General features: G+C 46.0%; 1 protein-coding gene across 5 annotated transcripts in view; it reads left to right on the top strand.

Annotated features, from left to right (window-relative positions):
* The window catches only part of RNF213 (ring finger protein 213), a 54,410-nt gene that overhangs the window by 20,277 nt on the left and 21,912 nt on the right, over positions 1–12,221 (top strand). For all 5 annotated transcript variants that reach the window (XR_012778157.1, XM_075519133.1, XM_075519135.1 and 2 more), the window contains exons 25-33: positions 186–1,326; positions 3,045–3,238; positions 3,624–3,776; positions 4,479–8,072; positions 8,989–9,125; positions 9,450–9,545; positions 10,001–10,119; positions 10,734–10,856; positions 11,576–11,661. Coding sequence is in view for 4 of the 5 variants with exons in the window: in XM_075519133.1 (XP_075375248.1) it covers positions 186–1,326; positions 3,045–3,238; positions 3,624–3,776; positions 4,479–8,072; positions 8,989–9,125; positions 9,450–9,545; positions 10,001–10,119; positions 10,734–10,856; positions 11,576–11,661 (5,643 nt within the window). In the remaining variant the exon portion in view is untranslated. The remainder of the gene's footprint in view (positions 1–185; positions 1,327–3,044; positions 3,239–3,623; positions 3,777–4,478; positions 8,073–8,988; positions 9,126–9,449; positions 9,546–10,000; positions 10,120–10,733; positions 10,857–11,575; positions 11,662–12,221) is intronic.

The raw sequence follows: 12,221 nt of genomic DNA, 5'->3' as shown, positions 1-12,221 counted from the left end.
GGCTTCCTGGGGATACTGCTGTTAAAAAGCCACAGAGAGTCTTTTGTTACCGTAGAAGGCCTGACACACCTGGCTTGGGACCAAAGCCTTTATTTTGATTGAAAGTCTTTCCTGTGGTTTCATGACTGAGACTTGTCTTGGTAAATCAGCTTAGTTTTTTTTATCTCTCCTCTATCCTCACACAGATCTTTTCCAATGTCCAAAGACTTGCACAGGCCTTTATAGACCTTTATTCAGCTGGGAACATGCTCTTCCGCTCCTGGCTTGCTCATGTGTATTGTTCACCCAATAGAGCATCATGTGTTCTTATAGACTTCTCTTTGGGACTGATCCCAGTGCTAGAAGGGCAAGGAGATGTGGCAGCTGTGCTTCCAAGCCTCTGCAAGACAATGGAGAGTTTCCTGGAGAGTTGGAAAAGCTTCATGTATGAAAAACGATTCCAGCATTTCTACCTGAACTACTACACTGCTGAGCAGCTGGTCTATTTGTGCACAGAACTGGGGCAGGGGATGCCCAGCCAGGGTGCCCTGATGATGCTTTCATTCCTAAAACACAACTGCACCAAGCAGGATGTCCTTAGAGCCTCCAGCAGTGAGGTGCCTCCCAGCTCAAGGAAGGTTATTTCTGACTTCCAAGTGATGCTGGATGGGGGGAAGGACGTGACTGCACAGCTGGAGTGCATCTGGGAGTGCTACATGAGCAACATGGGCTCCTTCCTTCCGAACTGCCTGGATATTGATACGCTTGGTGGGTGGCTGAAGAATCTGGCCAGCTGGGAGAGAGAACATGTCAAGCGAGACTTTCCACAGGATCTTCTGTATGTTGGTCAGCCCAACCTCATCACATGCCCTCGCTCTGAGGTGCTCACATCTGCTCTGGCTATTTACATGAACAGCCCCAACCAGCCCCTTCCTGCTTTTGATGAAGTTCTCCTGTGCACTCCTCAGACCACTGCTGAGCAAGTGGGGCTCTTCCTCAGGAGGTGCCTCAGTCCCTGCAGCGGAGAAGGGAAAATTTACACCATGCTGTACGCAGATGAGCTGAGTTACGATGTCAGCTGCAGAGCAGAGGAGCTATTCCAGCACCTGCAGCACTACAACAGCACCTATCGCCTCGTCATTCTGTGCAACTGCGAGAGGGAGCACAGCTACATCCCTTCTGTCTTCAGCCAGTACAAAGTGCACATGATACCCCAGAGGCCACTAGCTGAAATCCAGCAATACCTTCAGCACCACTACAGAGTCGCTCAGCCTTCAAGCTCAGCTGCTTCTGTGTTCAAGGACAATATGTGTGTTGGGATTGTGTCCTCCAAAAGAGCTGGCGTGGGTAAGATGTCACATGCAAAGCGGGGTCTGTTAAAAACCAGAGTGGGGTTCACCTTGCCAGGTTTTCTGCCCCAGTCATAAGCATCTAGTCAAAAAGAATGATTCAGACTCTAGTCAGTGGAGTGAGGTGAAAGCTGTAAGGACAGCTCATCTTGTCCTGAGACAGGCATCTCTACAGATGGTTCATCTTGCTAATCTGACACCTGTCTCTTTCTACTGACTTACATCATTAACATAAACTAGATAGCTAATGCTGAATAAGATGAATCTGACCTCCCGAGGTTAAAATATGCCTGTAGGAAAATATATGTGAGATGGGACAAGGGTTGTAAAGCCTGCCTGTTTTTCTTGCATAGGAAATGATTGTTGGCTGTCTCTTAATGCAAAAAGTTAGAGGGCATTAAGTAAAACTACTTGGCAGGCTGAAAAGCAAACAGAAGATGGTGGTTCTTCAAACAGTGTTTAGTTAAATTGTGGAACCCAGAGCTTTACACAGGCTTAAAAAGTGATTAGATATAGTCATAAGAGAAACATCCATCAAGGGCTATTAAACACAAAGATGCTATCTCTGACATCGGAGTTCCTGAGATGCAAATCACGGAGAAAACACTGGGAAGGAGTTGCCATGTGTCAGGTGTGTTCTTACCCCGTTCCTTAGCTGTCGTCCCCTGTTAGAGACTGGTAGTCCAGTAAGTGCTCGGCTGTCCAGCTGCGTGTGTTTCTTGTGTAAGCTTTTGAGTCTGAAGTACTTCTAGTGCATGCATACAAGAGCAACATCAGACCTTGCTTTTTACTTACAGCAGCCATTCTTGGGCTTCGATAGAGTACCACCCCAATGAAAAAGGCTGGGCTCAAAAGGGAAAGTGTGCTACGTTGTTTTCCAGCGATTAGTGAGAAAATCCAAAACAGTTTTGGTAACAAATGGCATCCTTTGTCAAACTTCAGAAACCCAGGGCAGCTCTTGGGTGTTATCTGTGAATGGCTGCTGCCTTAGCTTCAGTCTGGAAGGCTATATAAACCCTTTTTTGTTGTGTTACAAACCTTTCATACTGCTGAGGGTGAGTCTGGAGCTTCCAAAAGGTTGGAAGAGACAGCTTTACCCAGACACCCATAACTGGGAAGTATTTGTGGAATGAACCTACCGCAGCCAGCTCCTTCACTACATACGGCATAAAGGGTGTGATGGGATGTAGCCAGTGGACATAGAACGCTTTCCATTCCCCGTGTTAATCTGGGGAACAGCAGATGCAGACTGCAGCCAACCGCAAACAACAAACCCAAGTCCTTGGCATTGCCTGGCAATGCTGGCATTGCTGGCAAAATTAATTTCTACAGGATAAGATAGGAAACGTGAGGGTGCTTTTATCTTCGACAAAAACCATTCCCTCCCCACCATGTTTTGACTCTAGAAACAACCACGTAGTAGAATAGATTCAAGTCCTAATAAAAAGTAAAGCCTTTCTCAGGTAGTCTAAGCAAAACAAGCCGTGTGGATAATGACAGCCTTCAGTAGCCAACAACAGCAATGGCTTTGATTCCAGGCTGCAGCTGCTCTAACCAGATTTAGTCTTTTGTCTTCTGGAATGCCTTTCAGGAAGGTTCAGAGATCTCAGAGGATAGGGTACTTAAGCATTTGACTTCCTTCTTTCTCTTATGACCTTAATATGATGTATTCAATAGTGATGGCTTTAATTCTTTTGGTGTCTTTTATGGTAACAGGGAAATCTCTGTATGTGAAGAGGCTACATGAGAGACTGCAAGCAGAGCAGCCCGACTATACAAAACTTCTGAAAACCATCAGACTAATTGAACCAGAAGTGGATGAAGATAAAGTGCTAAAATCTCTTCTGCCTTTTCTGAAGAGAAAACACCAGACAAAGCCCATGATATTCCATTTTGATATCACCTCTTCAGTAAGTACATCCCTCCCACAGGTGCCTTGTCCTAGAAGTTCTGTGCGGATCCTTGCAGAAGTTGTTTCCTTAAAGCTTTTGTTTCTTAGTAAGCCATTTCACTAGGATGTGTTTTCTAATTGTGCAAGTAAGTAACATAAAGAACTCTACCATCAAGGTGGTTGAACTCTGGAACAGGTTGCCAAGAGAACCTCCAACCTTGGAGATACTAAAAACCTGACTGGACATGGTCTTGGGCAACCTGCTCTAGCTGAGCCTGCTTTGAGCAGGGGGGTTGGACAGGGTGCTCTCCAGAGATCCTTTCCACCCTCAACTGTTCTATGATTCTGTGAAGTTATGATGAGTAAATAAAGAAGAAATGCATTTGTGTCTTTTCTTGTGATAGGTACAAAGTGGAATTCCAGAGTTTCTGTTCAAGCTGTTGGTTTTGCAGTATCTGACAGATAACAATGGAAATATGTGGCTACGACAGAAGTGCCATTTGTATATCATTGAAATCCTTGAGGTATCACCAGTGCCAAAGAAAGCAGCAAGACATGTACGTACACAGCAATACTTGATTTCTTTGAATTTCTCAGTCATTTTGCACATGTTTGTGTATAGCTGCACGTGAGTTGTACAGACTATAACTGTAAAGAGCGTAGGAATTCCCTGTTTGTATCAGGGTGTACTGTGCATCTCCATTACAAAGTGGTGTTCCTGGTGTTGTACAAAGTGATATTAAAACTAGACAGTAAACGATACCTGTTGTGGTTTTCTTGGGTTGGTAATTTCTGAAGACCTCTTAGTCCAAGCCTCACTGGCCCCAGTGTAACATTTACAGGAAACATAAAAATGCAAAATCTAATCTTCTTCATGTTACTTTGTATGTTTGAAAGTACTAGAATGTTTATATGCAGCCATAAGAACAGAGTGTAGAAGTGACAGGGATAAATAACAACAGTTTCTTGGGTTTAGTTTTCTTTTTCTTTGAGGTAGCACTGAGGAGGGGCTGGAGGTAACAAAGGACTAATGTTACAGGAAGGAGACTGTAGGAGGAAATAGGATTTATTGTTGTGATGCCCTTTGAGCGGGGAAAGTGATGCACAGGGGAAAAAGTGTCACGGTTGTATAGGCTAGCTGCTGTTATTCAGTTAGGTCTGTGATTTTAGGCAAGAGTACTGTAAGAACAGATTAAATAAACTGAAGAAGATTGGGGCTACTGCTTTGTGATGACATGTTTTCTTTTCCTTTACTCCAGATGTCAGCAAGCCAGAAGTATAATTTCTTTGATGTGTTCCCTAAAGTAACATGCAAGTCTCCCAAGGAAGTACTAGAAATGGAGACACTTGGGAACCAGTCTGGGGATGTTTCAGACCCAGGAATGGATGAGGAGGAGTTTTGCAGTGAGGCTTTCCAGAGACCTTTCCAGTATCTGAAAAGATTTGACCAGGGGTACAATCTGGACAAATTCTGTTACAAAGCACACTCTGTGGAAGGGAACCCAGCAGAATGCCTGCAGCGGTTCCTCCTGCACTGCGGGATCTCAGATCCCTCCTGGTCAGAACTCCGGAACTTCACATGGTTTCTCAATGTTCAGTTGAGAGACTGTGAAGCTTCTGTCTTTTGCAACCCTGACTTTGTCCAGGACACTTTGCAAGGTTTCAAAAACTTCGTCGTTACCTTCATGATTTTAATGGCAAGGGATTTTGCAACACCCTCCCTAAACATTTCTGATCAAAGTTCAGGAAGGCAGTCCTCCAACCTGGAGAACATTGCAGAAGAAGATCTTCTTCCTTTCCACATTAGGAAAAAGTGGGAGTCTGAGCCTCATCCATACTTGTTTTTCAATGAAGATCGTGTGTCCATGACATTCATTGGTTTCTACTTTCAGCCTAATGGCAGTGGCGGTGTTGATGCCATTAATCCTTTGAATGGCAACATTATCAAGAAAAATGTCATGACTTCACAGTTGTTCAACGGCTTGGTACTCCAAAGAGTTCCCTTCAATATTCCGTTTGATCAGTTGCCTCGTCATGAGAAGCTAGAGAAGCTTTGCATGGTTTTGGGAATCCCCTGGGTAATAGACCCTGATGAGACGTACGAACTCACAACAGACAATGTGCTAAAAATCTTGGCTATTGAGATGCGATTCAGATGCAACATCCCAGTTGTCATCATGGGAGAAACAGGCTGTGGGAAAACCAGACTTATAAAGTTTCTGTGCAAGTTACGCAGAAGCTACATAGAGGTAGAGAACATGAAGCTTGTAAAAGTTCATGGAGGTACTACTGCAGAGATGATTTATGCCAGGATCAAAGAAGCAGAAGCCCTTGCTAAAACCAATAAGGAGCAGCACGGGTTGGACACAGTCCTCTTTTTCGATGAAGCCAACACAACAGAGGCTGTAAGCAGCATCAAGGAAATTCTGTGTGACCGCACAGTACAGGGGAAGCCTTTGGTCTCTTGCTCTGGCTTGCAGATCATAGCAGCCTGCAACCCTTACCGTAAGCACACACCAAAGATGATTCAACGCTTGGAATTAGCTGGGTTGGGCTACCGTGTCAAAGCAGACGAGACGAAGGATAAGCTTGGATCAACTCCACTGAGACAGCTTGTGTACCGGGTCCATGCACTCCCACCCAGCATGATCCCATTAGTCTGGGATTTTGGGCAGCTGAACAACTTAACTGAAAAAATGTATATACAACAGATTGTACAGAGAGTTACTGAGCACATCCCAATGAGCCAGTCTGAAGCAGAGGTAATTACAGAAGTGCTTTTTGCTTCCCAGCAATACATGAGGCAGAGGGACGATGAATGCAGCTTTGTCAGCCTGCGGGATGTGGAACGCTGCATGGAAGTTTTCAAGTGGTTTCACAAGCACAGTAAACTACTGCTGAGAGAACTGGAGAAGTACCTTGCCTTGAAGAGAGCTCCAAAGAGCACCGTTGAGAGAAACAACATTATCTGGTCCTTAGTGCTGGCAGTTGGGGTCTGCTATCATGCATCCTTGGAAAAGAAGGAGGCATATAGGAGTGCTATCAGCCAGGTCCTTCCAAAACCTTATGATACACAGAAAAAGATTTTGGAAGAAATCTCCCTGATGCAGGACTTATTCCTGAGTGGTGTGCACCTCCGAGATACCATAGCAAGAAACTTGGCCTTGAAGGAGAATGTCTTTATGATGGTCATCTGCATCGAGTTGAAAATCCCTCTTTTTCTTGTTGGGAAGCCTGGGAGCTCCAAATCCCTTGCGAAAACCATTGTAGCTGATGCTATGCAGGGCCAAGCAGCTCATTCAGATTTGTTCAAGGACCTGAAGCAGATCCATCTGGTGTCTTTTCAGTGCAGTCCTCTCTCCACTCCAGAGGGAATCATAGGCACTTTCAAGCACTGTGCTCGATTCCAGGAAGGGAAGAACTTGGAGGAGTATGTCTCAGTGGTGGTTTTGGATGAAATTGGGCTGGCAGAAGATTCTCCCAAAATGCCCTTGAAGACTTTGCATCCACTTTTGGAAGATGGCTGTATAGATGATGTCCCTCTTCCTCACAAAAAGGTTGGCTTCATTGGGATTTCCAACTGGGCTTTGGATCCTGCTAAAATGAATCGAGGCATCTTTGTCTCACGTGGTGACCCCAGCAAAGAAGAGCTCATAGAAAGTGCGAAGGGGATTTGTTGCTCAGCACGAGGGGCTTTGCAGAAGGTTGAACAGTATTTTTGTCACTTTGCAGATGCATATGAAAATATTTGCAAGGCCCAAGACAGGGAGTTCTTTGGTCTGCGTGACTACTACAGCCTCATAAAGATGATTTTTGCCTTAGCTAGGAGCTCCAAAAGTGAGCCGACACCTCGAGACATAGCTGAAGTTGTTCTTCGTAACTTTGGTGGCAAAGATGATGTCAATGCCTTGGAAATATTCACCTCACAGTTACCAGAAAAAGGAGAAATACGTGCTTGTGATATCAGTAGAATTGAGCTGGTACAACAAAACATTTACAGCAGTGGTCAGGATGGTGATTGCAGGTACCTGCTTGTGTTGACTGAGAATTATGCAGCACTGCAGATCCTCCAGCAAGTTTTTTTTAGTGCCCGGCAACAGCCAGAAATTATCTTTGGCTCCAGTTTCCCGAAGGACCAAGAGTATACCCAGATATGCAGGAACATCAACCGTGTGAAGGTCTGCATGGAAACTGGCCAAATGGTTGTGCTCCTCAACTTGCAAAACCTTTATGAAAGCCTCTACGATGCCCTCAACCAATACTACGTGTACCTTGCTGGCCAGAAGTATGTTGATTTGGGACTGGGCACCCACCGAGTGAAGTGCCGAGTGCACCCAAAGTTCCGTTTGATAGTCATCGAGGAGAAAGACGTGGTATATAAGCACTTTCCCATCCCACTGATCAACAGGCTGGAAAAGCACTACCTGGATATCAGTACTGTCCTGGACAAGGGGCAAAGAGAAACCGTGGAAGAGCTGAAGAAGTGGGTGCATGAGTTCACTGCAGCCAATACAGAAGAGCACTTCATAAGCAAGCAGAAATACAGCCCTTCTGATGTGTTCGTGGGCTACCACTCCAATACCTGTGCCTCAGTGGTCCTGCAGACAACGGAAAGGCTGAAACCACTGTGTCCTCCTGGTGAACTCATGTCCTGCGTGAAGAAAGAAGCCCAGCTGGCACTGCTGAACTGTGCCACCCCGGACTCTGTGATCCGCCTCTGCAACTCGATGGGTTTGTTTATGGCAGATTCTCTGGCCAATATATACTTCAAGCAGCAGCAACACATGTCTTTTGCAGACTTCCTCCGAGCTCACGTCCACACTGGGTCTGGGTACCAAACGGTCTTCACAGAGGTGAGTATCTTGCAGCGTCCTCTCAAAACCCTCCCAACCTGCATGGAGGTTTTTGGTTTATGCTGCTAGGGCTGCATTATGGCTACACCCGAGTAAACCTGATAACAGCCTTGCTGCTTATTGCCCAGACGTGCAGAGGTGGGTGTTTCAGCAGGTGTGTTGTTGCATCCTGAAGAATCTAATACCTCTGCTATGCGTGAAGCAGCATTTGATGCTCCCTGGCAAGCAGGGGTTTTAAGTGAGTTTGGGCAGCTGATGCATCTCTTTACTTTGAAAGTAGTTCTGTCTCCATGAACACAGCCAGCAAAACAGGCTGCTGGCTGCAGAGAAATTCATCAGGAGCCTTTGAACTCTCATTTCTTTGTGTCTGCCTCTGGTCTTAAAGATACAAAAGATTTTAATCCAGCTAAGCCACAAACAGCCAGAGACCTCATGGGCCTTTAATGGGATAGCTCTGGTTTACTTTTGCCTAGTACCAAAACTAAAGAACTTCAGCTGAGACTGGCTGGAGCATTTCTCCCTCTCCTGCCTCACATGGAAACAATGTGCTTTCTCTTGGGGCTGGACTTGCTGCTCCCTGAGAGCGCTGCAGGGCAGGCAGCCTAGCAGGGAAGGCATGCTACAGGTGTTCACGAGAAGTTTCTCAAAGCCTTGGCTGCTCCTTCTCAGCTGCCCCACTGCCCCATCTCTGGCAGGACCAAGAGTCATCGTGTCCGGCTACCCAGCTGTGGCCCTGGGTTGGTGTTAACAGCCCATGTTGACCCTTTGCCTACTGGCAGGGCAAATAAATGGGTTTTTTGGGTGCAGTCCAGTTCTGCAGTGAGTTAGCAGCATCTGGGAGCATAGATAAGTAAGTCCCTACTGCCTTCCTACTGCATTCCTGAGCAAAGAACAAACCTACATCTTGTACTCCCAGGTCACCACTTTCTCGAGGCTTCTCACCAGTGCTGACACTGCTTGCCTGGAGAGAGAAGTGCAGGGTAGAGCGCAAAGGCCTCAAATCCTGTTCCTGCAGCAGTTTGACACAGAGTACTCATTCCTGAAGGAAATCCGGTGAGTCTGGTTTTGCATTGTCCTGCTCTGAATAGGCTGTCACCTGCGTGGAAGATGCGTGGGCAGAACATTTGGAGTAACACATACGGAAAAGGGAGGCAAGCGGCCGTGCTGTGCTGAACAGTGGACTGGCTTGGTGCAAACTGTATTAGCTCCATCATACTGAGATGGGTTTTTGAGTTATACCATCCCTGTAGAATGGGTGTTTTAATCTCTCCTCCTGCCTGCAGCAGCCAAAGCGAACATGGAGTGACTACTTCTACAGTCTTTAGTGTTTTGTTTTTATACTTAGTGACTTCTTTTAAATCCCCTTTCACTCTTCAGAGACTTCCTTGATGCCACATCAGGAAATAAAGTCCTTGTTATTCAGACAGACTTTGAAGATGGCTCTCAAAATGCCCAGCTCATCGCCTCAGCCAAGTAAGTCAAGTGTGAAGTGGTTCCCAGCTAGCTGCTCTGCTTGGTGACTCCTCACACCCCTTTGATTATTAGTCCTGTTTTGGGGATTTTGGAATCAGGAGTGTGTAATCCTTTGTTTATTCTGTAGTGGAATGAATCTAGAAGCACTAATTGTATTTCAAATAATAATTCATAACCCAGGTCAAAATAAACTAAGCTGAGTCAAATTACCAGATAATCCCCTTTGAAGTGTGAATTCTTGCCATTGGCTGCAGAAGTCCTGAAGAGCTGAGGATCGGGGTTATCATTTGGGGCATAGCTAGAGGTGGCAGGCTCGGCACAGCCGGCGGGGAGGAAGGGGTGAGCAAGTCACGTCTGTATGGGGGAAGAAATGTGCCCTCTTAGAGAGGAAAGACTTGTGGCCATGAACTTTTGTCTGTCTTTGAGCTGTCAACAGCATTTCCTCTTTGTGGTAGATACACTGTTGTTAATGAAATCAACAAGGTGGACCTGGGAGAAGTCTCTGTCTTTGTTTACTTTATTATGAAGCTTTCCCGGGTGGAAGGAGGAACGTCCTACGTGGGATTCCATGGAGGTGGGTCTGGCCATCTGTCGCTCCTCGCTCCTCAGCTGGCTTCAGGCAAACATACCAGAGCAACATTTCTCTTGTTCACCTTCCTTTTTAATGCTTAAAACCTGGAATCAGTGTGTCCTGTGGGTTGTCAGAGCTGCTTCCCTTGCCTGCAGGAACTGCCGCTGGGGGGTCAGTACCTTGGAGTCCTAGTCTCCTTTGTGAGAGCACCTTGCCTTGCCCACTGACAGATGAGTCCTCTTTCTAGTCAGCTGGAGAGCAGCAAACAAACACGATGCTAACTGCATTTAGCACATTGTCCTCTGTGAGGCTCCTGAGTACGTGCTTACGTGTCCTGCTTTCAGCAGCAAGGTTCCTGCTGCGTGTGGTGGGTTCTAAGAGCTTCAAAGCCCCAGCAGTGTGCACACCCCGTCAGGCAGGGTAGTGTGCATTAGCATGTTCAAAGTGAATTGCTGCTGTCCCTTTCTACATCAAGAAATGAGAGTAAGCAAACTCTGAATGTGAACTACTAGCCCACAGGTACTGGGAGATAATCCTTGGGAAGCTCTTCTAGAAGAGCATGCTGCAGGCATGAAATGATTTTTTTTTATTTTTTTTTTTTTGTCCTCTGTCTTTAGGACTGTGGCAGTCAGTGCATATAGATGATCTCCGCAGATCCAAGGACATGATCTCTGATATGACTGCCCTGCAGAACCTCACCATCAGCGAGATGTTCTGTGAGGATTCAGGTAAAACCAAAGGTGAGCTGCATGCTGGCTGTGCCAGCCAGTGGTGTTGATATGCCAGTGGGGAAAAGGGGAGATGCGGTCCCGACTTGGTGCTAGCGGAACTTATGCCTGGTACAACATATCTAATGATTTTCCCTGCTCAGCATCTGTTTTTTGTGGGGGTCACCACATGGCTACCAACTTGTATTTGTATTTAGTTCCTTACTGCAACTTTGGGTCATCAAGTAAGTTAATTTGGTAGTTTCCCCCTTTTCTTTTGACAAAAATGTGGTATTTGCACTGCTTAAAAGACCCTGAGTGCTCTGTCTCAGTGTGGGAGGCAGCAGATGCTGCATGGCAGAGACCACTGACAAGGAGTCACTCCAGCGAATATCTCGCTTGCATGAATATAGATCTGTTCACCTAAACATGTAGGAAGGTTAGAAAAGACTTTTCCTTTTCCCTCAGTTTTTTTCTACACTTTTTCCTTTCACCATACTGCCTTACAGGATTCTGTTAGAGCTTAGTGCATTAGTTCTGAGTGTCACATTTCTTCCAGTTCTTGCTGCATGAAGCTTGACAGCCCTAGCAGCTGTAGCTGTGTTTAGAGAGGTGGATCTCAGCTACTCATGCAGGTGATAATGGATCTCTGACAGATGTTCTGCTTCTCTGGGATGCAGTAGCTAAATAAACTCTTACCTGACTGATGCAGAAGTGTACTGCTGCTTTCTAATAAAAATTCTACACCTTAGTTGTAGCTCTGCCTGTGAATGGAGAAGAACGGGAGGAAAATGAGGTGCAGGTTGAAAGACCAGTGCCAGAAGCAGAGCACTGTGAGGTCAGTTCTGAATACATTTGTTTGCTTCTCAGCTGTCAATAAGGCTCTCTACTCTTTGTCATCCATAGGTGCAACACACCTTTTGCATCCCCGTTCGCTTGAAATCCATCAGGAATATTATTTGCATCATGAATGTTCATGATCAGACACAAATTCCTCCCCCCCACAGCCCAATCAAAATCAGCATCATTAAAGAAGTAAACCATTCTAAGGACCCTCTTAATTCCTTAGTAGTTTCATACTTCTAATTTTTAAAAATCAGTTTTAAAAGTGACTGTTGTCTTTCTACACCCTGAAGCTGAGGACTGTGATTCTGAGCCTGCCACTCCAGCTGTCTGTGCTTTCTGAGGCGTGCATTTGAAGCCACGCTGGCGTTGGCTGTGGACTTTGCTGTGCTGCAGCCATGTTAAGACTGGCTCATGTTCCCCTGACAGCATAAGCTGGGGGATGCCCACTATGAGGGTGACTGCATGTGGCTTTTGCCCCTCCAGTGCCTAAGCATCTCCCAGGGAGGGCATATTTTCCCTCGTCACGTTTACAATTCCCACTTTTTTCCCTGA

Source organism: Mycteria americana, chromosome 16, assembly GCF_035582795.1.
Source record: "Mycteria americana isolate JAX WOST 10 ecotype Jacksonville Zoo and Gardens chromosome 16, USCA_MyAme_1.0, whole genome shotgun sequence".
NCBI classification, from domain to species: Eukaryota; Metazoa; Chordata; class Aves; order Ciconiiformes; family Ciconiidae; genus Mycteria; species Mycteria americana.
This window is presented reverse-complemented; position numbering and strand designations above follow the sequence as displayed.